General features: G+C 42.3%; 2 protein-coding genes and 1 long non-coding RNA gene across 5 annotated transcripts in view; 2 read left to right on the forward strand and 1 right to left on the reverse strand.

Annotated features, from left to right (window-relative positions):
- Window positions 1-677, reverse strand: part of RAD51AP1 (RAD51 associated protein 1) — a 12,984-nt gene extending 12,307 nt beyond the window's left edge. For both annotated transcript variants that reach the window (XM_083738933.1, XM_083738932.1), the window contains exon 1: window positions 572-677. In XM_083738933.1, coding sequence (XP_083595059.1) covers window positions 572-591 — 20 coding nt within the window. In that variant the 5' untranslated portion in view covers window positions 592-677. The remainder of the gene's footprint in view (window positions 1-571) is intronic.
- The window catches only part of LOC310844675, a 106,999-nt gene extending 81,009 nt beyond the window's left edge, over window positions 1-25,990 (forward strand). The window contains exon 2 of the long non-coding RNA XR_014564240.1: window positions 23,894-25,990. This is a non-coding gene — a long non-coding RNA (uncharacterized lncRNA). The remainder of the gene's footprint in view (window positions 1-23,893) is intronic.
- FERRY3 (FERRY endosomal RAB5 effector complex subunit 3) lies at window positions 718-25,990 on the forward strand (the record flags this gene model as incomplete). Of its 2 annotated transcripts, XM_083738791.1 has the most annotated exons (14): window positions 718-847; window positions 2,524-2,713; window positions 3,577-3,722; window positions 6,782-6,963; window positions 8,397-8,496; window positions 8,577-8,695; window positions 9,363-9,469; window positions 11,472-11,669; window positions 12,114-12,242; window positions 12,544-12,618; window positions 14,191-14,393; window positions 19,176-19,233; window positions 20,688-20,755; window positions 21,448-25,990. In XM_083738791.1, 13 exons carry the CDS (start codon window positions 2,536-2,538, stop codon window positions 21,538-21,540), a joined length of 1,656 nt encoding a protein of 551 aa, XP_083594917.1. In that variant the 3' UTR covers window positions 21,541-25,990. The 2 variants fall into 2 exon arrangements, with proteins under 2 accessions (XP_083594917.1, XP_083594916.1); XM_083738790.1 differs by lacking the exon at window positions 718-847 and having other exon boundaries at window positions 2,518-2,713.
- Window positions 25,991-26,724: the final 734 nt, after the last annotated feature.

The following is a 26,724-nucleotide window of genomic DNA, read 5'->3' on the forward strand; positions in this document are numbered from 1 at the left end:
TGTAGTTTAATGAACCACAGAAAGAGAAGAAGCAAAGTCACAGATGGAAAAATGAGTACTTTAAATTGCAAAAAATAAATAAAATGGATGTACGAAGCAAGAATGAGTTAAAGAATGAAGAACCGTTTATTTTCTTTAATTTCTCATTTTGCCTGTAATATCTATTGTACACCCCTGTTTTAAAGTTTTCAACCAATAAAGCACTCAAAAGCAAAAGGGGGAGGGGAAAAAAGAGATTAAATACAACAGTGTAAATAAGTTAGGATGGATGTAATAATGGAATACTGAATGGTGTTGTTTCTGTAAAACATGCAGGGGTTTGTGAACCACGGGAAGAGAAGAAGCGAAGTCACGGATATCTTAAGGATGGAGAAATAAGTACTTTAAATTGTAAAAAAAGAAAATTTAATAATTTAATTAAAAATTTAATTAATTAAAAAATTAAAAAAAATAATTAAAATAATAATTTCCAAAAATGATACACAAACAAACGACAACAGCAGCCCAGGGGCCTCCGGCTGGCCCCTCCCCGCGCAACGCCCGCAAGCGGGAGGCTCCTGCCCCGGCTCACCTCCGCGACGGCCGCGCCATCCCGGGGCTCCGCTTCGGCCCTCGGCCGTTCGGAATCCGCGCGCGGAGAAGATGGCCGGAAGTGACGGCGACAGGAGGCCGGAAGTGACGGCAGGCAGCCCGCCCCACCCGCGCCCTCGCGCTCTCTCTCTCCCGTGAGGAGAAGGTTGAGGGGACGGGAAAGTGGGCGGGGCGTGTCCTGGCCGACGCGGGGACTCGCGTCTCGTGGGAAAGGGGCATTCCGCCGAAGGAGGGCAGGGCGCGGGTTGAGGAGCGGGTGAGTTTGTGGGGTTTTTCCTTGCGTTCTCCAAGGCAGACGCGGAATCTCGGGCGTCTTCCGTGTGGCCTCAGGCGAAGGCCGAGTTGGGGAGGGAGAGGGGGAGGGAGGGAGACTCTTCCCCCCCCCCAATAATGTTTATTCAGTTTCTTACACATATAACACATACTGCAAAACAGATGAAACAAAAAGAAAAAGGAAGAAATAAAACAAATAGCTAGAAAAAATATGAACAGTACAAATTGATTAATCAGTTAAACTTCCAACCTCATAAACATATTCCTTGACTTCCTCTAGTCCTTCCCATCTGAATTTCCTTGTAACTGGGAAAAATTATACACAGACAAACGACTTGTAACATCTTCTAAATGCTGTAGGCTGTGGATGCCAATACACTTTCTCCTACAAGCACCCTGCTCCCTCCAGTAGGCTGGAGCCATCAACCCTTCTTCAGGTTCCATATGTTTAAGAGACGAGGTCACCAAAAATTGGGGTCTTAAGATGCAGCAGCCCTGTTGTAAAACACCCTGTCCAAACAGGCCTGCCCGAGCAACCTCTTGAGCTTGTACACATTTCCTAAAATGTATTTAACTTCAGAAGCTTAAAAGAAACACATAAAACTATTAGTGTTGAAGTGGTTTTATATGTATTAAAATGGGGCTTACAACAAAATGTTGTCGCGTATTCTCACCCCTAACAGAAATGTTTCTATTCAAAATAGTAGCTAGTTGTTCCTTCCTGTAAGATACTAAAATCTTTTTCGGAAGGTTGTTTTAAACTATTTTGTAGAAGTTTTTAATTCTATTATGATGTTTGCCTTCCTTGAAGGAGTGTGTGAAGGAAGTTGCAAAGACCTCAGTCCATCCCTTTTTGTGGCTTTTTGGGTAACTTCCGGGTTCAGTGCAATGCATGTGAGCATGGTCACACACATATTAAAAAGGTAAAGGGACCCCTGACCATTAGGTCCAGTCGTAGCCGACTCTGGGGTTGTGGCGCTCATCTAAATTTATTGGCCTGGGGAGCCGGCATACAGCTTCCGGGTCATGTGGCCAGCATGACTAAGCCGCTTCTGGCGAACCAGAGCAGCGCATGGAAACGCCGTTTACCTTCCCACCAGAGCGGTACCTATTTATCTACTTGCACTTTGATGTGCTTTCGAACTGCTAGGTGGGCAGAAGCAGGGACCGATGAACGGGAGCTCACTCCGTCGCGGGGATTCAAACCGCCGACCTTTGATTGGCAAGTCCTAGGCTCTGTTGTTTAACCCACAGTGCCACCTGCATCCCCACACAAATATTAGATGTCCCTAAAATGGTATCTGTCTGTACTTTGTTTGTAAACTTCATTTTTTAACTGGAGGTTGCAATTGCCTTATCAGATCTTTAAAAGAAACAAACAAACAAACCCACCACTTTAAAAATAAACAACAGTGGTGCTATTCTGTGAATGTGTCCTGTTTTAGTCCAGGGGAAACCTGCAAATCTTATTTACTGCAATATTAATTTCTGCAGGGTGAATAAAATAAGAAAATACCTTATTTTTTAACGAATGTGAATGTCTTCAATCTCCTTTTTTGTTTTACTTTTTAAAAAATTCACTTACTGGCTCCCTTCCCCTTTCTGTGTGTTTGTGTAAAGATATAACAGTAATAGCATTCTCCTTTTGCTTCAATGCAGGAAGCCTTTGAAATGAAGGGTGACCAAGGAACAATCTGTAGTAAGGAGAGAGGGTTTCTGTATGAATTCAGGGCTGGAAACCAACGTTTTGTGCTTACAGTCCCTCTGAAATTCCCAGTTCAAGAAAGTGCTACTCATTTGCATAGGCATCTGATGCGTCCTTACAACTTGCCATGCTTCATAGAAAATGGTAAGGATTTATTCTATACCATCAAACATAGACTTTCTCACAGTTGCATAGGGCCTCTAAAGAACTTGGATTTCACCTAATGCCATCTGCAGACGTCGGAGGGAGATACATAGGTGGCCCATTGCACATGCAAAACTCTGTTTTTGGGTGTAGGGAAATTGAGGCTATAACTCATAGCTGCTTATTTTCCCCTGCAGATCCAAGGGTGGGGGGGAAACTCCTGTTGCGTATTCAGTCACATCATTTGGATAAAATGACCCACAAGATACTGTGATCACTTAAAATAATGGAATAATCACTTTAAAAGGGGCATTGTTTGCCACAGTGGCTAATAAACTGTGTGCTTTATAGACATATTATCTAGATGGCATGGGATACATTCATGTGATGAATTGCACTGTGTTTAGCCCAAGACAGAGACATGGGACTGGCATTTGTTGGAGTTCTACTCCCTTGTGCTTGGTTTTTTTCCTTTAACTCTGCCTTTAATTTTTGCTTTAATTTTGATCTTAGATAATTTGCTTTAATTTTGATCTCAGATTTCCTCCCCTCCTCTTTAAAAAATTGGGGAGGGGGGGGCTTCCTTCCCTCCCTCCCTTCTCTGAACTCTTCCTCCTCCCTTCTTTCTGCTGTGGGAATGATCCCTCCACCTGTGAAGCAGACCACCAAACTGTAATGCATAAAAATATTAAATCGGATATGAGGGATTTGAACACCAAATGTGTGGAACTTACAACCTTTCCTATGAATGTCCTCTTAGTAACCATTAAAAAATTGAAATTACCCTTTATAATGACTGTAAATTAAAAAGATAAGCATTTTAGTTGATGGATGACCCCAAAAAACCCCTGCCATTATTTCAGATTTAAAAGAATCCCTGAATAGATTCATTGAGGAGGAATCCATAAAAGATCATGATGAAGAAGCAGAAGCAGCCCTGGAAGCTGTAAAGTCTGGCAAAGTAGATTTACACCAACTGGCAAATGCTTGGGCCAAAACTTATACCGAGGTAAGAAGTCTCCATAGCATTATATATGCTTCAGAAGATGATGCTGGAACTTATTTTTGTAGCATACTCCTTCTTTACTGGATATTTCACTCTCTGATTAGAAATACATGAACCAACTGCCGTTGTTTTGTCTCCATCAGGATCCATGCTCAGAGAACAAGGCATTGTTCAGTTATTTGCCTTCCTCCCTTCTCTGGTTCTAACAAATGATGGTTAATTTGAACATAAACTACTTCGCAAGGCATTACCAACGAATTATTGCTAGAAGGCTGATTGAGTTTTCATCTTTGGCTTATGCCTTCCTTTTTTCTGCTATTACATGAATTGATTTTTTAGTTTGTTTAGTTTGCTTCTTTCCTTTTGTAACAAACACTGGCAAAAATGTTATTAATGCATTATATATTAGATACTTAAGAACTGTGTGTGCTTGCACAGAATCTTTTTAAGTACAGTGGCACCTCTACTTACGGACGTAATCTGTTCTGGAGGTCTGTCTGTAAGTCGATCCAGGTCGCTGGTAGAAGTGCCGTTGTGTTCAGGCGCATTTGGTGGCAGCGCGCTTCTGCACATATGCAGACGGCGGCAGCCACTTCTGCGGGTGCGCGGATCGCAGCAAAACCGGTATTTACTTCCGGGTTTGGCGCAGTCACAACTTGGATCGGGCCCAAATAGAGGCAGTCATAAGTAGTTCTACTGTAGTTGGTAGCACATGAATGGATTTAAGTTATTAACAGATACAAAAGATGGGTGGTACTGTTTTTTTCTTTCTGGGACTGATGGGAGTTATAGTTCAGAAGCATCTGGAGGGCTGAAGCGCCCCACTCCTATCTGTTTAAAGGTATGTGGTACACTAACAAACATAATTTGATTACATCTGTAATCTACCGTATTGCATTAAGGTTGCATTGATCAATAAAATCACTTGCACTAGGAAAGTACTGTTAAACACTGATAGTCTGAGCCATTGATATTACAGTGATACCTCAGGTTAAGTACTTAATTCGTTCCAGAGGTCCGTTCTTAACCTGAAACTGTTCTTAACCTGAAGCACCACTTTAGCTAATGGGGCCTCCTGCTGCTGCCGCGCCGCCGGAGCACGATTTCTGTTCTCATCCTGAAGCAAAGTTCTTAACCCGAGGTACTATTTCTGGGTTAGTGGAGTCTGTACCCTGAAGCATATGTAACCCGAGGTACCATTGTATTTAACATACTGTTCACAATCTTTAATGCAGATAAAGAACGTTTTAAAGTTATCTTACTGCCTTTTCTAAAGATTCTTATAAACACAGAACATCAGTAATTATTCAAAACAAATGGGGTTTAAAAGGAAGAATGATACCGAATAATTTTTTGTACCTCTGTGGCATTATTTATATTCATTTGTAAAAATATTTATATACTGTTATTCCTAAAAAAATATGAAGAGTGGTTTACAAGAATTATACATAAAATCCATGCAATGAAAGTAACATATAAAATAGTTAAGATCAGAAATCAGCTAACTGTTGTAGAAAGATGCATTCTTAATTGCCTAAATAAGCCTGATGGAATAGAAACTTTTTCAACAGAAGTTTAAAAGTTGAAACAATGCAGAACAATGGAATGAAAACCTCCACAGTGTGATTGGGGTGTGTTCTCAGATTCTGGTTGGCAGTGTTTCTAACTGACATATGCTCACCAATCATTTTCTTACCTTCATAACCTTATAAAAATCTTACATAGCCAAATAGTAAGATACTGAATCGAATAGTGAATTGTAGCTGTCTTGTATCTCACATTAATTTTCAGAAATCCTGTATCTTAGGGAATTCCCAATAAATGTGATACATATCCGCTGTTGATGAGGCACATACCCAGCGGCTGTCGTTAGCCACTGGATCAATCTGGTTCAATCAGTGGAGTCAAATATCTGCTAACAGGAATTTATGAAAAGTTTACATAGAGATGATTCTGCCATGGTGTCCCCTGATCAAATTCAAGTACAGTGGTGCCCCGCAAGACGAATGCCTCGCAAAATGAAAAACGCGCAAGACGAAAGGGTTTTTGGGTTTTTGCGTCGCTTCGCTAGACGAATTTCCCTATGGGCTTGCTTCACAAGACGAAACGTCTTGCGAGTTCTTGCGAGTTTTTTTCCTTTTTCTTAAAGCCGCTAATAGCCGTGCTTCGCAAGACGAAAAAACCGCAAGACGAAGAGACTCGCGGAATGGATTAATTTCGTCTTGCGAGGCACCACTGTACTCACAGATTCCTTTCATAAATCTTGTTTCTCCAGGGACTATGGGCATCAACTTCCAAATTAAGAATCATAGTTCTGAATAAAAGCCCCCTTTTGACGGATTACCTGAGATCAGCATCTTAAAACTATGTGACACCTCTTGGGAAACTATGGCCCAAATCAGGGATCACCAGCCTTTTTGGGCCAGTCGGCAAAATTACTGAAATGCCTTTTTTGTGCTTAGCATCTTGTTGGAGCATTAAAAAAACCGCTTCATTTGAAACAAAAAAAATTCATTCCAGTAGCACCTTAAAGACCAACTAAGTTAGTTCTTGGTATGAGCTTTTGTGTGCATGCACACTTCTTCAGATCCTTCCAGTAGCACCTTAAAGACCAACTAAGTTAGTTCTTGGTATGAGCTTTCGTGTGCATGCACACTTCTTCAGATCCTTCCAGTAGCACCTTAAAGACCAACTAAGTTAGTTCTTGGTATGAGCTTTCGTGTGCATGCACACTTCTTCAGATCCTTCCAGTAGCACCTTAAAGACCAACTAAGTTAGTTCTTGGTATGAGCTTTCGTGTGCATGCACACTTCTTCAAGATAGGTAGCCGTGTTATTGACAGTTTGAGTTATTGACAGTTGCTATACAAGAATGAAAGAGGGAGTGATCACCAGTTTGCCATGGATTCTGAACCATGGAGGCAAAATCTTCAAGGGAAAACCCACAAATTTTATCGAAACAAAAATGTCCCACTGGCAACCAATCAGTATAACAATTATTATTATTTTCTTTTTTGAGATTTCATGTGCAGGGCCCATTATCATCATTTTATAATTTTCCAGGCAACATTGGAATATGCAAGACCTGAAGACCCAAGCTGGGATGAAGATTTTGCAGATGTCTATCATGATCTTATCCATTCTCCTGCTTCTGAAACGCTGTTAAATCTGGAACACAATTATTTTGTCAGCATCTCTGAACTGATAAGTGAAAGAGATGTGGAACTGAAAAAATTACGAGAAAGGTAATTTTTTTAAACCTGTCATTTTCTGTTAGTCCTAAAATTATTATAAAGAGAGAAGAAAATAATCTGGTGTGTGTTATATTTCTAAAGAACTACAAGAGATTTAAATACTGTCAGGAACCGAAGCACAGACAGTTGATTTTCTTTTTTTAATGCACCTTCTTCTTTAATGTACTGTTCCTGCCAAAGACAGTTTTTGAAGTTTCCCTTTGCCATAGAGTTGATTGTGTGTGACACTGTTGATTAAAAACAAATCTGCAGTCCTTTACAAACTTAAAAATAATGGTCATGGAAGGGTCTTAATAAGCCTCCTTATGAAGTGGATAGAACTAGTTTTAGAGTCATAGTTCTTTGGATCCTGGCCACTAGGTGTGTAGTATGGAATTTCTTGAAACACTTCATGGGGGCAGGTTACTATTTCACACATTTAACTTGCGCGATCTCAGCTTCACACACTTGGTGGCTGGGCTGCTGATACTGCACAAATAAAATTCACACAAGGTAGACAGCTTAAAAGCTCTTTCTGTGCCCGTTTTCCCCCGCTGGGAAGCGAGAGCTTTTAAGCTTGTCAGATTTGCTTCCTGGGCTCTGTAAACCTCCCTACCTTTTCAAAGAAAGGAAGAAAGCCTATGCTAAATGGATATTGCAGCATATAAACTGCCCTGCCCCATCATCTGGCCATGCTGGCTGTTGCAGTTCCTTTTTTATAATAATTTTTATTAATTTTAACATATAAATTATAATACACACCACAGAACTTCCTCACTTATATAATCTTTTTTGGACTTCCATCAGCACCTCTGATGATCCACCGTTTTGACCACTTCTTATGCATTTCTTAATTTCGTATTACCTTTAATTGTTTTAACTAACCATCCTCCCCCTTATCCATTTTTGCAATAATTCCAATAATACTCCTCACAAAACTTCTTGCAAACCTACAAACGTAGTCTGATCATCACAAATACTTTTCAAATAATCTGTAAATTTGCTCCAGTCTTCTGTGAATTTCTGCTCCCGCCGATTTCGAATCCTTCCTGTTAGTTTATCCAATTCTGCATAGTCCATTAGTTTCATCCTCCACCTGGCTGTTGCAGTTCCAAACATCTGGAGGGCAGCTTACATAATGGCAGTGAGAGGGGACAAACCTTTTCTGGTGGCAGAAACCCTGTCGCGAACTCTCCCCCCAGGGAAATTGGACTTCCCCCCTCTTTGGTAGTTTTCATTCCACCAAGCCTTTAATGGTTTTTAGTGCTGATTGTCTTTTATGCTCTTCTTCAAGATGCTGTTTTTAAGATATTTATTCTCAGCTTTTCTTCTATTGACATATGCTTATGGTGCGGGGGGAGGGGTCCTCTTGTCAAGGCCAAATTGTGATGCATAACTATTTTTTACAAACGAACAAAATTTTTCTGACTAGATTTTTATCATAGGCAAGGTGCTGAAATGGATAAGGTGATGCAAGAACTGGGAAAGTCATTATCGGATCAAGACGTAAACATGCTGGCAGCACAACACTTTGAATCCCAGCAGGTAAATGAAGTACCTGGTTGGAATAAATTGGGCAGCTCATTTGTTGTTAATCAATTGGCTGACTCAGTGTCTCCTTTTAGGCTTTGGAGAACAAGTGGAACAATGAACTGAAGCAAACCACAGCTATCCAGAAACAGGAGTATCAGGAATGGGTGGTAAAGCTTCATGAGGACCTGAAAAACCCTGGCACCACACTCGGGTACCCTTCTTTCTTAGTTTTCTTCTAAACTTACTGATTAGGGATTATATCTGTTAGTTACTAATTAGAAGGAGCAGATTAGGAATGTTGGGGTCCGTCGCGTCTTCTGGCCAAATGTTCAATCTAGTCCTGGATTAATTTATGGAACTGTTATTTTAGTGTAGAAAATCCACACCCTAATGTGGACTAAAAGCACACAGGAGATGGGAGAGCCCTCGATAGGATGTTATTCTGTCACAACAAAGGGGTCTGCTTGTGTTGCAAGATCAGCAGCAGGGACCTAAATATGAAGGTGGCAGCTGGCTATGTTTCTCTGTGCTACGCTGTTTGTTTTAACAAAGTGCTCAAAGGTTTGAGGACAGCTCTTCCCCTACCCATTTTGTCCTTGCAACAACCCTGTGAGGTAGGTTAGGCTGAAGGGCAGCGTTTGGTTCAGGATCATCCAGCAAGCAAATACGGTTTTGTGGGGATTTGAACATTGGACTCCCAGATCCTAGTCCAATACTCTTAACTGCTGCACCACACGGGCTCTCTGTAGCTCTGCCCTTGAAGCTGTTGCAGTTCACATGGTTAGGGTAAAATGCCTGTTCCTGACAAATTAATAAATATGGAGGCAGTGGGGGACAGAAAGCTTAGTCTAGTGTCATTTTTCTCTGTTTTATTTCAGTGATGAATTAAATGTCCAACCCAATCAGTGGAGAGAATCTGCAGAAGGCAATGGGAGGCTTTTTGAAGACCAGAGACAGCTGGAAGAAAGTTTCACTATTCATCTGGGTAAGGGAAAGATTGAACGTCTAGAGCTTTTTCTCACAGCCACTTTTTCATTCATTTCCAGATTGAACATGTTTGTCCGCATATCCATATTCAATGGCTTAACACACATACAGGCCACAAATTACCAAAATTTGAAACATGTCTTAAGTTGTGATCTAAACCTATCTTGGTAACCACATCAGCGAGTAAAAATTCATTGAAAAGCTTGGCTGGTATTGATTACAACTTAGGAAAAAGGTTGTGCCAAGTGCAGATATTCCATCACTAAGTTTACTTAGTGTAAAGAAAGTTTTGTGCACCAGCAAAAGTAATTCATTTTGGAAATCGCATCAGTGATGACTGATGTGTCTTCTCTAATAGCCCAAATGATTTTCTAAATACAAATGGACCCAAAATGGGTTTATTTCAAATAGACAGATGCTAAAACTGTCTTGATTTCCCCTGAAGTCAGATTATTGTTTTCTAGATATTTTTGTATTCCACCCACCTCGGCTATTTCTTGAGTTGCTTGATATTGCTGCAATATTAGCAGACTTGTTGCTGATATCTCTCTGAACTGGTGTACTTTGCCTTCACCAAAACATTGCTGCACTATGGTTAAGTAAATTTCTATTCTGAACTGGGGTGAGTCTACTGGACTTATTTCACTACACATGTCTGTTCTTTCACAAGTTACTAAGAGAATATATATTGTCAGGGAACTGCCATCAGCTCAGAGGCAAGAGGTGGAAGGGCAGTTGTGTTACAGGGAGCCTCTGAAGATCTTGAGAAGCAGTTCCTCCTCTGGCGAGGAGGAAAGCCCCGCCTCCAGTGGGGAAGGGGCGCAGGGATCAGAAGATGCTAGGGAGAGCCCCAACACCGAGCTTGAGCAAACCGGAGAGGAGGGAAGTCCCCCTTTGCCAGCGCCCACTCTGCGCAGGAGGTTTGGGCGCAGAGAGGGGAGGAGAAGGATGGGGGTCACATGACTAATAGGAGTACAGCATCTAGATCAAGGGAAGTAATAGTGCCACTGTATTCTGCTCTGGTCAGACCTCACCTGGAGTACTGTGTCCAGTTCTGGGCACCACAGTTCAAGAAGGACACTGACAAACTGGAACGTGTCCAGAGGAGGGCAACCAAAATGGCCAAAGGCCTGGAAACGATGCCTTATGAGGAACGGCTAAGGGAGCTGGGCATGTTTAGCCTGGAGAAGAGGAGGTTAAGGGGTGATATGATAGCCATGTTCAAATATATAAAAGGATGTCACATAGAGGAGGGAGAAAGGTTGTTTTCTGCTGCTCCAGAGAAGCGGACACGGAGCAATGGTTCCAAACTACAAGAAAGAAGATTCCACCCAAACATTAGGAAGAACTTCCTGACAGTAAGAGCTGTTCGACAGTGGAATTTGCTGCCAAGGAGTGTGGTGGAGTCTCCTTCTTTGGAGGTCTTTAAGCGGAGGCTTGACAACCATATGTCAGGAGTGCTCTGATGGTGTTTCCTGCTTGGCAGGGGGTTGGACTCGATGGCCCTTGTGGTCTCTTCCAACTCTAGGATTCTATGATTCTATGACTGTTATATTGGGGGAGGTACAAAGACCGGCCACGCCCAGATTCTGCTAGCGACTAAGTGGACATGGACTTGCGATGCTCTGCACTGTAAATAGTTTGTATTAATAATAAAGCCTGGGAAAGACAGGTTGAAGTCTTGCCTATTTGCTCTCGAGCTACCACACCAGCATCTGAGATATATGTTCACCTTTGGGGAGACAATGTGTGTGGTTAGATATTAAAAGCTAACAGTAGTTAAACATCTTTAAACTGAGACATACAGTATAGCTCTGATCTATTGCTCCCTCTATATGTGGGATCAGATAACTGGTTTTACGGTGTATTTTAGATTAGCTTTAGCCCCAGCAGTAGAGTATCTGGACATGCTTATATAATTCACTTTTCCTGAGGTGATTTGAGCTCCTCCCACTCCCTGTCTCTTTCAAACACATCTTATTTTTTTTCCTCCTGCCTAGGAGCCCAATTGAAAACGATGCATAACCTGAGACTGCTGAGGGCAGATATGCTGGACTTCTGCAAGCACAAGCGGCATCACCGCAGTGGAGTCAAACTCCACAGGCTTCAAACGGCACTGTCGCTTTATTCAACTTCTCTTTGTGGCCTGGTCTTGTTAGTGGATAATCGCATCAGTTCATACAGTGGGATCAAAAGAGGTAAGTCGTCCTCATTGAATTGGATTTCTTCCTCTTGAGTTCAGGTCAAGAGTTATATGACTACTTCCTTTTTTTGCCCGAACAAACATACAATTGATCATTTGGCAGCCGCCTCTCATTTGATATAATGAAGTGCATCACACAGACAAATAGTTGTAAGGCCCACTTGTAAGAATGAAAAATGGGATAAATAACATTCTGCTTAGCTGTAAATTAACACTATTCAGTAGTCAGGTTTGCACCCTTTTATCCTTGCTGGTTTTAAATCATTGGTTTTTAATTTAAATCGAAGCCCTCCTGCATGCTAGAACCTTTTCCCGACACCTAGTCTTCCGTGTGAAGGGAATGTTTTTACACAGAAAAGTATTCAATCATGTGAACATCTGGCTCATAAACCAGGTTCTTCTCCACTGAGATCTACAGTCTTGCTTTCATTTCTTCCAGATTTTGCAACAGTTTGCCAGGAGTGCACAGACTTCCACTTCCCTGGGATTCAGGAGCAGCTTGAAGTTGTTCAGCAGGTTGTACTTTATGCCAGGACACAGCGCAGCAGTAAATCCAAGAGACTGCATGGTCAGTACTAGTTGTAGTTGCTTTCCTTCAAATATAAACTGAAAGCGATTTCTAGTGTCCTTACCAGTAAAAACGAGGGGAAATGACATTTCAAGAGTGTCATTTAAGAATACATTTCTGCACACAGAATTTTTGTTTTAATTCTCAAGTTTCGATTGATCGCTGCTGTTTGAGTTATAAATGTTCCAGTTGCTTCTTCCTTGTTTGTGTAGAAAATAATTGGATCTTTCCTTGTGTGACATAATATATAACCAAGATACATTCAGTTACATATGATATACAATTTTTTTGTCATCTACAGATTCAGGAAACAGAAACAATGGCAATGAAGATAAATCTAAGAACATAGAACAAAACCTATCAAATATTTTACCTGGTACGTTTAGTTATGCAGTTTGTTCAGTTAGATGCGTTCCTTCCTAGAATTCATATTGCAGTCTTTTTAAAATTCCTGTGTCAATTTATCATTCAAAGCTAGTTGCCAAATATGCTTTAACTGAAAGGCACCCCAGAGTTTCCCAGTGCTAGGCAGTTTTGAGATGGGTCGCAACCAGTAGCCTAATTCAGGTCTCTGTGAATTAAATAATGATTTGTGTCAACAAAGGGAAGAAAAGCTAACAAAGGATCTGGTTTAATAGGTTGCTGTGTGATTTGGGTAAATACTATCTTCCAAAAATCTGCCACTCTGGCATAGTCCTCCACAGGTGAAAAAGCTCTTCCTTAACCTGACAAACCCACCAACAATATGCAGAGAGACTCCAATGAATATAATTCAGGTGAATTGGAGTCCTGTGCCATCAGTCTAGTCTCCTGTACTTTAGCAGAAATAGAGTGTAAATGAGGCCGAGATCACATAGCTTTCCATTCAGCTTCAGTAATTTTAATATTCACGTCCTCCCGTAGCTGACAAGATTCAGAGCAGTCTGGATATTGGAAATACAGCAAATAAATTTCCACAATCGCCCCCTTATTTCTCTAAGGTAGTGTCTCTCATAGACTTTCAAACATTGTCAGAGATTGAGGAGGACCATAACTGAAAGAGTAGACTTGGGCTTTCTGAAACCAGGAAACTTTTGTACCTTATAGTCAGGAATCCAGCATTTGAGCTAAAATTTGTTTGTTTTCTCAAATAAATCTTTCTACTGTGTGGTGCCCTTTTCCTTCCAAACCAGAGAACTGAGAGTAGTTCTCTGGGGTTTTAAAATTTAGGTGGTTTTTTTAAAAAGTAGAAGTGAAGATGTAAAAGGACTGAGCTTTTGGCCCGTGTCGTGTCAAACTCAGGAAAGAGTTTTTAAAGTGAAGCAGAGATGGCAATGCAAAGAGGCAGGGAGGAAAGCGTGTCATTTCCATTGAAACACACAGGAATTTTTAGCATTACTTGTAATAGTTGACCTAATTGACAGGAGTCAGAATAAAGACTAATGACATTCCAAATCTCTTACGCTGTTCACTAAAGGATTCAAAAATATTCTGCCACTCTTTAAAAGTAGAATCAGATATACACCTGGGAAGAATTGAGAATAAAAACATAAACTTTGGCAGAATCATTGTTTTCAAGGCTGCTATATGCCCAAGCCAATATAAATTGAGAGTGGTCCAACTTATAATATCTTTTTCAATAGAAACTGTCAAAGGAGTAAAATTGTGTTTCACAGTCAAGAAGTTACAATCCCAAATGAATTTGTAAGTCCACTGTTGCACTGCCTTGTTTTGACTATGTTCTACTTGTCCACACATGTAAATGTTAAATAGCATGGGGTACAATTTTACACTTTGCCATGTAATCTTGCCAAAAAACAACATGAACTATATTTAATTCTTACCTAATAGAACACATCTGATATCCAGAATTGGGGTGTAATGCTAAAATACTTTCCAACATTTTACTGCCTTCATAGATTTGGTTTTAAATTTATCACTAAACGTATTATAACATTTTTTCCCTTAGGAGAATTTTACATCACCCGTCATTCAAATCTCTCTGAGATTCATGTTACTTTTCACCTCTGTGTGGATGATAATGTGAGGTCAGGTAATATTACTGCCCGGGATCCTGCAATAATGGGCCTAAGAAATATCCTCAAAGTGTGTTGCACACATGACATCACCACAGTTAGTATTCCTCTTCTGCTGGTACACGATATGTCTGAGGTAAGCAACTTATCACCAGTCGCTGCTTTTTCCTGTTTAACAATATTGTGGCTGACCCTGCTAGTCTAGACCTGCTAGTTTCCTAAAGTGGTGATCATCGACCCACAGTGAATAAAGACCTAGGAGTCTAGAGGTTCCTGGAGCAGAAAAGCAGTTTACAAGATATAATGTGAAAAACCTAATTGGGAACTGTGATCTTCAGAAATAAAGGTCACCGGTATTCACAAGAATACAGTGGTACCTCTAGTTATGGACTCAATCCGTTCCAGGGTGCCGTTTGCACCCCAAAAAGCCCACAACTAGAGTGCCGCTTACACCACGGCGCGATAAACCGCTTCTGCGCATACGCGCGTGGGGTGAAACCCGGAAGTTCGTATCCTGAAAAAACGCAACCGGAGACTGACGTAACAAGAGGTACGACTGCACTCGAAAATGGGATTTCTCTGTTAGCCTACTGACATATGCCCGTGTGTGTGATATGTGAAAACGCATATCAGAATGATGGGGGCCCTCCAGAGAAACGGGGAAAATTTGTGACCCCTCCTTAAGAACAACTCTTTTGGTGTGGAAGGAGGGGAATTTGGTTTTCACCCAGGGATGTCTCCACTCACCCTGATATTGGATCACCCTGCTTTTAGACTCTTGGATAATATCATCAGTTCCAGGCCTGGGAAACCAATGGGAGTCTATAGAATGGGTGCCATTAAGGAGGAGGTTCTAATCGCGTTGCTAGAGAGGACCCTATCATTCCTCCTGCATGGTAGGGTCACTGGGTTGGGCTCCAGCTCCACCTAGTGGACAGGCGGGAAGTGGTTGTCTCCTAATCAGCTTTTGCTCCCACCTGAGGCATTCTCATCACTCTTGGTCAGGGGTCGGCAAAGTTCTTGTGGCTTGGGCCAGTTCACGGTCTCACAGACGCCGCAGTGGGCCAGAGTGTGTTTATGCGTGCATGCGCAAATGCTATTTCCGGTGCTCCTTCCAGCGCAGAGGAGACGTGCGCAGTTTCCCATTGGCTGAAGGAGCTTCCTGCAGCCAATGGAAAGCCGGTCAGCATCACGGAAAGCGATTCCCGCTGTGCTCTGCACTGGTTTAGCGTGGCATATGGGAGCCGACCGAGTGGTAGGCGGGAGTCCATGAGCCAGTTAAATGACCCCCCCATGGACTGTTTGTGGCCCATGGGCCTTAGGTTGCCAACCCCTGCTCTTAGTTTTAGCTTATTCTACATTTTTTCCCACTCCTCTGAAGCCCCTCTCCACCCAACTTGCCCTCCAGCTCTTCCAACCTCCCTCCATTTGGAGTGGCAGCTTCCTCCCACCCTTTTCCCCCTTTCCTTTCCCAAACATTTTTTCAGCTTGTTTAGCTAAAAAAAATGAAGAAGAAAGGGCTTCCCCTCTTTCTCCTTCTTTTCCTTTCCTTGCTCAACGGACTATATTCAGGGAAGTGGCCTTGGATCACAGCCTGCCCGTGACCCATAGAGCTGTTCCACATGGTTCAGAGCACCTGATCAGGCCCATGTCTTTCTTGGGTGTGCATGTCTGTAACTCCCCTTGCCTGCACAAATTTCTACAGGGCAGCAGCCTCCAGCACTTTTCAGCAACTCAGGACCCCCCAGTAGGCCACAAGCAAGATACAATACCTTGACTAGGTATTGATACATTGCCCAGGACTGGTTTGAGGGCCAGAGCACGGTGGTGCTTTCACCTGGCGGTATATCGTGGGTGAAACCACTGCTGTCAGACGTAGGCATCATCACACACTGGCCCTTAAACCGAGGGGGAAACGAGGTGCAGAGGAATGAGTTCCATTGGCCCTGGCCCCATGGCCGATGGAGCTTCTAGCTCCCTCTGTGCAGCGGCTGCAAGTGCCACATAATGCTCATTCCTCACTTGTAAGAAAGCCTCTCCTCTTCCCAGAGGGGAGGTGTTGTGACGGGGAACCGTTCCTGTGTTGGCGGGGGGTGTGTTTGGCCCCTGCATCATCTCTCCGGCTGCTGCCCCGCCCTGCAGTGGGCCAGCCAATAGGGTTGGCCTGGGGGCGGGGTTTAGCCACATTCAAGCAGCCGTGACAGCTTCCTGGAAGACGTCGGATCACCCGCCTGCCCACCCTTTAGGCTAGGTTTGTGCTCTTGACCTTGCTATGGACCTTGGTTGGTTGCCCGGGGGCTTGGTAGGAGTTTTTGTCCATTTGGCTAAATTGGCACCAGCCTCTTGCTTTTTCGCCTGTTGTTGTTCAGTCGTTTAGTCGTGTCCGACTCTTCGTGACCCCATGGACCAGAGCACGCCAGGCACTCCTGTCTTCCACTGCCTCCCACAGTTTGGTCAAACTCAGGCTGGTAGCTTTGAGAACACTGTCCAACCATCTCGTCCTCTCGTCCCCTTCTCCTTGTGCCCTCCATCTTTCCCGACATCAGGGTCTTTTCCAGGGAGTCTTCTCTTCTCATGAGGTGGCCAAAGTATTGGAGTCTCAGCTTCAGGATCTGTCCTTCCAGTGAGCACTCAGGGCTGATTTCCTTCAGAATGGATAGGTTTGATCTTCTTGCAGTCCATGGGACTCTCAAGAGTCTCCTCCAGCACCATAATTCAAAAGTATCCATTCTTCGGCGATCAGGCTTCTTTATGGTCCAGCTCTCACTTCCATACATCACTACTGAATTGCCTACCTCGTAGCAATTCGTCACAACTTTTCCGATTTTGGTGGTTACTCATTGGAATCTGTGTTGTGTGTTGGGGGGGGGCATCACCTACCCCGCCCCATTTTGGGTATTCCGTTAAAGGAATCCGGTGGTCGTGGATCCTGTCTGATGCCCTTGCTGGTTGCTAGACCCCCGGTGACATCAGAGGAAGCTTCCAGTTGTATTTGCATCAACAAGCTCCTCCCACTGGTTGTTAACCTTCAAATGACCCCCCGCTGCACAGGTAAGTATACCTGATATAGGTAGTTTGATCCGATGCCTAAGCCAATAACGCTCACATGCTGTAACCAATAAAAGTTGTGGCCTGTTTCAGCCTGTTAACCTAAAATACTTGTGTCCATGTCCATTACTTCTCCACTACACGGGTTAGGGTCCTCGACTCACAAATCATTGTTTCATTGTGGCAGCACCTGTGCTTTCGATCTTCTTCCCTCTTGACTTCAGGCAGGTGCCTTTGTTGTACTTTTTGCCAGTTGTTGAAACGTTATTGTTTAGACAAGCCTATCCAGACACATTGATGTTACTATGTTTTAATCTCTCTTTAGTCTGTTGTTAATTTTAATTGTTTTTTAAATGTTTAGACTTGATTTTGCCTGTTTTTTATTTACAATTCTCAGATTTCTTGTAAACTACTTAGAGCTTTTATTACAATCCAGCGGTGTATAAATTTTGTTAAATAAGATAAACAGACCGTACTGTTCCTGAGAAGATTAATTTTATAGATTTAAATTCTGTGCTGTTCTCTTTGCCCCGGCTTATTTTTATTCTGTGCATACCCAAAATGACAAGTACACACGTTGTCATCCAAAGCAGTCATCATCCAAGTGTCACATCCTGTTTCTTCCAGAAAGCCTTTTATGGCATCATCTCGTAACCTCACTGACTGCCAAATGTGCTGCTAATTTCCCTTCAGAATAACAGGACCTTCCTTTTTAGAGTCTGGTTTTTATCTTTGCCAAGACGCAGATCAAAACCACCGGCAAACACCCACGTTGCATGTGAGCAAGAGAGCGTGTGGGCAGATGAAATTACAATGGAGATCTAGTATTTCTTCCGCTAAGCCTGCAAAATCCCTATATCTGTATTCCGTTATCCCTTGCTACTCTTTCTGATTCATATATTACATAACCCCAAGGGCTAAGTAAACAGACGTTAAGGATTTGCATCATGAGAAAATTGATTCTAAATGTTTCCAGTTTACAAGATGTTTTGTGGTTTTACCTTCAGTCTGTATTTTATACATGTTCACTGAATCTAGGTATTTTAGTCTTGCTATCCTTGTAGGACATGGTGGGGCAGATTTGGCTGCTTCCAAACTATGAGTCTGAAATTTAACCTGAATTTAACAGTTATTCATTTTACCAAACGTAAGCTTCGACTTTCTATACTAGGTCCTCAAGGTGGCTAAGTGAATAACGTCGAAAATACAACGTAAAACAAAAACCAGTAAAAAGCACAGATGGTAACTGATAAAGCAGCAAGATAAACGCAGTCATTAGCTGATATAAATTGGTGTATTTTGAGAACCCAAGAATGAATTTACAGAGCTTATTTATTAGCAGGCTTATGAAATGATTGGGACCCTTAATGTGCTTTCGCAGTATGATGACATAGTGCATGGCAGGGGAGCAGATTTAATCACAGTATAGTTTGACAGTGGCATAATAGAATCTGAGTCGGAGAGGATCTTTTAGGCCATGTAGTGCAACTCCGACTTGATAGAGCTAGATCATCCCCAAGGTGGCTGTCCAGCGTCTTCTTGAAGACCTCTAGAAAGTGAGAACCCACAGACCTTCTAGAGACTTGGTCCATTGTCTCACTGTTAAATGAAACGAGACTTATATAAATAAAGATATTGGGGGAGGGCAAGCAACAGGCAGTGGTTTGGGGCGGGGATTGAGTGAACATAGCAGCCATATATTCCATAAACTTGAGATGTTAAATTTTGGATGAATGAAGAAATTGTGACAGTTAACTTGTTGCAATGGCTTATTAACTTGAGTCATTTGCTGAGTGTCTTGATCTGTATATAAAACCCCTGCTATTTAATTGATAATTAATCAATTTTAATTTTTGTTCTTTGTTTTAAGGAAATGACTATATCCTGGTGTCTGAAAAGGGCAGAGCTTGTATTTAAGTGCGTTAAAGGTTAGTAGTGCACAGTCATAGTCTACATTTTTTGGAAATGCCAATTTCAAGAGTAATGAGAACAGCCTTAACTCAGTGAGCGCATACACTGCAAGCAAAAAGTTCCAGGTATCCCTGGTATCTCTGGTTACAAAGCTCAAATAGTACACTTCGGAAAGACCTGGGACCTTTGATAGCACTAGACTAGACTAAATCAGCATGAGTCAACTTCGTATGTTCAACTAAAGTAGTCATTTCTGAACCGTTTGAAAACTAGACTTAACTACTATGCAAATGTGTGTGGAATTGCAGCCTGAACCATACTGCATGTCAATATTATTATTTTCTTCTGAATGGAGTATCCATCATAAAATCCACTATGCCAAGAGCTCTTTGTCTTATTGAACTTTTCAAGACCAGAATAAACTCTTTGGGCCTTCCCATTGAGAATACCAGATAGACACCATAAACATAGAAGAAACTGCTCTGTATGATCTACCGTATTTTTCGCTCTATAGGACGCACTTTTTCCCCTCCAAAAATTAAGGGGAAATGCGTGTGCGTCCTATAGAGCAAATGCAGGCTGCGCAGCTAAGCCCAAAGGCAGAACAGGGAGACGGAGCACTGCGCAAAGCCTCCACAGGGCAGTGGGGTGAAGGCACCCCGCTGCTCTGCGGAGGCTTCAAAGGCTGTGCTCCGGGGGCTTCAGGCAGCTATCCGCAAGCCTTTGGAGCGCGGCAGGAGTTCCCGCTGCCTCCAAAGGCTTGCGGATGGCCGCCTGAAGCCTGGAGAGCAAGAGGGGTTGGTCACACCGATGCCTCTTGTTCTCCAGGCTTCGCTTCGCTGGAGAGGCGCTGCACAGTTTTCCCTCTCTGCGCAGCACCCCTTCAGCAAAGTGGGAGGAGAAATGGAAGGGGCTCCATTTCTCCTGCTGCTTCGCTGAAGGGGCACTGAGCAGAGAGGGGGAGATTTTTTTTTTCCTGTTCTCCTCCTCCTATGGTCTGGTGCGTCCTGTGGTCCGGTGCGTCCTATAGCGCGAAAAATACGGTAATAATAGTACATTAGGTAAGACCATATTGACTTGTTTCTCTGCACTAAGAAATCTAGCTTGCCTCCAGTCCCAGCCAAGCCTTGTACGAACAGCAACATGTTGAAGCTGTCCTTGCTTTTGGGGTTGTGGGGAGATAGGAATTCCCCTTCCAAGGATGTTCCTTTCCAATTCTATTCCACATTGAATTGTACTAGCAGAACCACTGAAAGTCTACACTCCTTTAGGTGGAACTTGGACAAAAGCTTGTATGCTTGACTCAAGCCAGTTCCTTTCATGTTGTGATCTGAAGGTGTTGTAGAAAACTGGGAGCGCCTAACTGGCTTTGCTCAGCCAGGTGGCTTAATCACAGAAGCCAGGTTCTATTATATACAGTCCTGGTGGAGCCATGACTTACAGGGTGACTGTATTTTTGAATTCCTTCCAGGATTCATGATGGAAATGGCTTCATGGGATGGAGGGATTTCTCGGACGGTTCAATTCCTGGTACCGCAGGTAAGTTAATGAAGACACACACACACACACTCTTTAAATTTTGTTATGTTCTAGAACAGAAATTTTGATAGGTTCTAGAACAGAAAATTTTTAATTTAAAAAATTAAAATTAAAATCTATCAACTTTATGCCAAAAGGCACCTCCCAATCCCATGGTTTTGTTAGTATTTTTAAAATAATAATAATAATAGTGTGGTTTATCAGATGGAATGCCTGCCCTGGATTCGAATCTCAGTTCAGCTTTGGAACTCCCTAGTTTATACCCCAGCTTACAGATGCATTGTACAGATAAAATGGGGGCGGTCATCATATATGTTGCCCTGAGCTGCTTGGAAGGGAGGGTGGGATAAAAATATAATTAAGTGGCTGCTTGTAGCTGATAAGCAGAACTTTGCAAATATGTGGCATAGATTCACACATTTTGTAAAATAGCTGTTTGTATAAAATAGAGTTTATTTTGTGAAATGAGAGGCGTGTTTTATTGCTGGAATGAATCTGAATAGCTGAAAATTCCCTCTCCCACTGGATGTGTAGAGTGCCCTTATGAAGCTTTTTCGGGAGGAAGAGCTGGATATAAATTAAATAAATAAAAATTCTAAAGTTACAAGGAAAGCTCGGAGGCTTAATTTGTGTTTGAGTTAGAGAGAAGAAGAAACATATTTACTCTTTGGCTCTCTTCCTTTTTATTACAGAGTATTTCTGAAGAAATGTTTTATCAGCTGAGTAATATGTTGCCACAGATTTTCCGTGTCTCATCTACGCTCACTCTGACATCCAAACACTGAGTGCCGTCAAATACTCGGAAAAGGAAATATATAACACTGGATCCATTTTAATACATTAATCATCCCCTCCTTAATGATAACCACCTGAATGTGATTATGGTGCAAATTCCTTGAAAAAGCTGGGATTCAAGACATACTTTAAAGCTTGCACGAGGCGAAGTGCGTTGGTTTGTTGTTTTCCCACCCCTCACTTTTGTCTGCATGCCTTCTCACCATATTATGGGATGTTTTGGGTCCTCCAAGCTTCAGAAGCAGTGGGGAGAGAGGGGCAGTAGGGAATGTGGTAGAAGCCTAATTGATGTGTGAAATACAACAGTGGAGTTCTGGGTCAAGCCGTAATGTATTTTCCTGTACATAAATATTGTCAAAGAGATATAAATACTTTAAAAAAATGGATCTCTTGGCAAATGTGTTGATACTTTGTATGGAGTGTAACGTTGATCTCATTTACATTGTTGACATTTGACATTCTTTGCATTTATTGATATGTGCAGAAATGGCAACAACTTGCTTCAGCGCACAGGTTGCAGTCATAAGCTTATGGAGGCTGGTGGCCGCTGCTGGGCACAGTGGTCTATAGCATTGTCGTCATCCCCCGCCCCCACCCAAAAAAAAGTTTCGTACAACTTACCTGTGGCCAGATACCATGGCTTTGTGCATTTGACCTGTCCACATTCCACATCATTGGCTGCTAGGAGCCAGGGAAATGCACAATTTTAGGAAGCCAGAATATGGGTTATCAAGGGGAAGGGATTTAGACATAACACTGCTGTTTTCATTTGCAGACATGTGTATATTGTAGCATCTGACCTTGTTAAGAAGCAAGTTTGGCGAGTCCACTACAACTTCCTTCCAAGCAGAGTGCTGGCTTAATGGAGCGAGATACTTTTCTATTCCTGCATTATAATACTTGTTCCGTAATACGTAGTAAAGCATGAAATATGATACGTAAGCCCTTTAGTAATATGATACATTTAAATAAAATGAGAGGAGAATCACTTTCCTTGCAGTTAGCAAATGAAAAGTAATGATCATTTCTCACCATCCTAGATTCGTGCCACGAGATTTGTGTGGTGTGGTACAGTTCTGAGGCCTAGGTCACGTCGTTTCATTCTTTTACTGATCGTTCTTGTAATTGTCACCCATTTCTAGAATGGAATTTTCCTTTCCAAGGTACAGTGTTTTGGTGTTGGGCTAAGATACGACATATCAGCTCCTCTGCTCTCCCACCGCTCCATTCCTCTTGAGAGCATGTGCACAGAACTGCTCTGGAAGATAAAACTGTCTTTTCTTTCATCTTAACCTATAATACTAAATAACCTGAAACACTCAAAGAGCGTGACTCAAATAAACCATGACAAGCATCATGGGACAAACGCCATCTTGTCCTTGTCTTCAGACTTCACATCAAATGAATGGATCAGTGTGCAGAATCTAGCAACTTTATTTGTGAATGGCTTGAAATGAAATGAAATGAAATTTATTACAGTCCCAGACCAGCTTCACATACCGTACTAAGCGAACATAAAACACAATAGAATTAAGTTTGAATTAACAATTGAATATAACAATAAACAATACAAATATGACAGCCATTAGAAATGTGGTTTAGGTCTTAGTCTCTAAAATATTATCTAGAGTTTGCATCTGAGGCCTTAGTCTTTGTAATAGCACAGCTTGTTCCCTGAGTTTTAATGCAGCCATGCAAAATTTGACCACCCTTAGCATGATTTCTGGGTCTTTATCCTCTATCGGGGATTTTAAGCATTGAGGTTCAGACCCACATGGAATTTTCTGTATAACAGAGGTGATAAAGACTTAGCGAATATCCTCATAAGAACAACCTCGTAGCAAGACATGAGAGACAGTTTCCACCTCTATCAGCTCGCTCTGCATATGCTTCACCCACATATCTGCTCTGCAGTAAGGTAGATGGCAGCATGTTGAATCTAGCAAGGGTGAACGGCCGTCTTTTAATTTTGACAGATATATTGCTGGGGTAAAACCTCTCCCATTGTCTTTGATTGATGGGTACTTGTTCATCTCACTCACATGACACTGAGATTCTGCATCCCAGATTCGTTGGGTGAGTGGCTTTGTTTTGCTTCCAAACCGATAGACACAGACCCATCCATGCAGTTTTAGGTGAATTATGTCATAAAGGTTAGGCCTCTCCACAATTTAAAATGTAATGTAAGTAAGGATCCTTCGATTAACCCAAAGGAGGACCTGCCTTCTCAAGGCAGGAAGCAAAAATTCCAAGCAAGTTGGAAGATCGGTGGGAGTTTGGAGACCCTGGGGAGGAGAAAGGGAAGCAAAATTAAAAGGGTATATGAACCTGATGCTTATAGAGCATGGGTAGGCAAACTAAGGCCCGGGGGCCAGATCCAGCCCAATCGCCTTCTAAATCCGGCCCACAGACAGTCCAGGAATCAGCGTGTTTTTACATGAGTAGAATGTGTCCTTTTAGGTAAAATGCAACTCTGGGTTATTTGTGGGGCATAGGAATTCATTCATTGGTTTTTTTTCAAAATATAGTCCTGTCCCCCACAAGGTCTGAGGGACAGTGAACCGGCCCCCTGCTGAAAAAGTTTGCTGACCCCTGTTATAGAGTAATAACGATTATGTTAACAAACTGCTCCTTTGATGTGAATAAGCACACTTTTCTAAAGAAAATTTAAAAAATTGTCCAACAGCACCAACAACTAAGTTTGTTCTGGGTATAAGCTTTCGTGTGCATGCACACTTCTTCAGATACTATTTCTAAAAGAGTAACTCTGCCTCTGTTTTTTAAAGAAATAATTAATATGTGGTCGGCAGGCAAGGAAGGACAAGAACCCAAGCAGCTGTTTCCCATTAGAAAGGGACGATAGGGAAGGACTCTTGAGAAAGTTTCCCCATACAAAATCATAATCGTATTTGCTGTGTCCATTTAGTTCAGTAGTCCAGCCTGGATCTCCAGGTGACCTTGTATCAGTTGCTTAAGTGTTTGCCCATTTTTTGCTAATCATCCCTGTTCCCTGCAGACTGGTGTACCCCTTCTCTTACCCGATAACAGCATTTTTTGTTTGGGTGGGTGTGTGTGAAAGGGATTGCAGCAGCAAGCAAATCTGAGAGCCCTGTTCCATATTTGCTCATGTTTGGCTTTCCTGTGTCATTACAATACGCCATCCATTCAAATAGATTCTGCTTCTATAAACATAGGATTTTAGCAAGAGTGACCAATGTGATCATAGACAGATTAGTCCTTTCTCTCTTTTTAAGCCACCTAAGCTAGGGGTGGTGCTGTGTGGGTTAGACCACAGAGCCTAGGACTTGCCGATCAGAAGGTCGGCGGTTCGAATCCCCACGACGGAATGAGCTCCCGTTGCTCGGTCCATGCTCCTGCCAACCTAGCAGTTCGAAAACACATCAAAGTGCAAGTAGATAAATAGGTACCGCTCTGGCGGGAAGGCAAACGACATTTCCGTGCGCTGCTCTGGTTCGCCAGAAGCGGCTTAGTCCTGCTGGCCACATGACCCGGAAGCTGTACGCCGGCTCCTTCGGCCAATAAAGCGAGATGAGCGCCACAACCCCAGAGTCGGTCACGACTGGACCTAATGGTCAGGGGTCCCTTTACCTTTAAGCTAATAAGTCAACTTAATTGGAATGGCCTGAGTTCCCCAATTATTATTCTGTAATTGTTTTACAATCTGGGTTCTTTTCATCGCTATGTAAGGGGAAAGGATGGGCTGGAGGAAGACAGCTGAGAGTTGCATCTGGGGATGTCAGTTTCGTTTCTGGGCAACCATTTTACAGCTGCTGTGAGTCTGAAGCTAAAGGTCAGTAGAGAGACGCTGCAGAAGAGAGTTCCATGCACATTCCAGCTGTGAACACATGGCTGCTGCTTGTCTGTTTCGGAGGAATTTTCAGTGTACCCTCGCATGCTTGCCTTGACCTCGCTCCATGCCTTCCGTCTAGTGCGAATCAGGCAGAAGCTATTCTCTAATCTCACGTCAAATAGGCATTCTGCACAGGAGATGCTTTGAATAGCTGCATATCACCATTAGGACGGTGGCTATGAATGGATCTCATTTATCTTTAGCCCAAGCTTTGCATCCTATTTGCAAGGGCCTCACGGGATCATCAAGATCAAGCTTAAAAACTATGGAATATTGAGTAATTTATGGAATTCATTGACTTCTAAATAGGAGGAATGTTCAGTTCCTTTAAAAATGAACGTTGGGCCAAAATTATCTCATTTTTAGATCATTTTCATGGGTCAAAAAAGCTCCCCCCATTTTTGGCAATTTCCTGCACTTGCTACAAGCATATTCACATTGTTTCCATGCTGTTCCTCTTGGGGCCATTTTGTCAAGCAATTATCTGGCAGCATATTTCACCTTGTGACTGCAGAACCTCCGTTTGTATCACATCACATTTATCTATTAAAATTTTTATTCTGCTTTTCTCCCAGATTGAATCATTTAAAATCAAGTTAACAGCACAATAGCACACACGTATACACAGAAATAAGTCCCACTGAGTTTAATGCAACATTTTCCTGTGTATTTGAGTGCAGGATTTCAGCTGTAAAGGATTAAATAACTTATCATAATCATCAACCATGGCTCTAAAACTCAGTACATATTTTTGTTCATGAGTTCTCTAGCTTCCATTTATTTTTTTTAAGGGTATGAGCTGTCCCACCCAGGTAAGTAAAAGGAAAGAGTTTGGAATATAATTTTGCAAAGCCTTCCTGCCTCTCCTCCATTTAGTCACATGGTTTGCAGTCTCTCCATTCATTGCTCACATATAAGTCCATTCTAGGGATCATTTCCTTGCAAGGACCCTGGCCCACACTGTTTCAGCCACAGGGTCCACAGGGATGGAAGAAAAGGGCCGTATTGAGCCCTAGGCTGATCGTTTGTGCACAATTCTACCATTCATTTGTATGAATAGATATCTAAAAGATGGACGGTTGAGCAACTACAAATCTAATCTGTCGAAACACTTCGCTGTTACTGCTTAAGATAATGATCTGTTTGTTTATAATTAGACTTTTTTCATATGGCACAAGTTGACGTCTCTACAGCTACAAAGGCTTTCGCCAGCTAGAGGACATACTTTTGTAACATCAGCTGATAAAAATAAGACGGTCTTTTTAATAGAACAAGTTACTTACATTTTATATTTAACCACTGT

Source organism: Podarcis gaigeae (genome assembly GCF_964106915.1).
Source record: "Podarcis gaigeae genome assembly, chromosome: 5".
NCBI lineage: Eukaryota > Metazoa > Chordata > Lepidosauria > Squamata > Lacertidae > Podarcis > Podarcis gaigeae.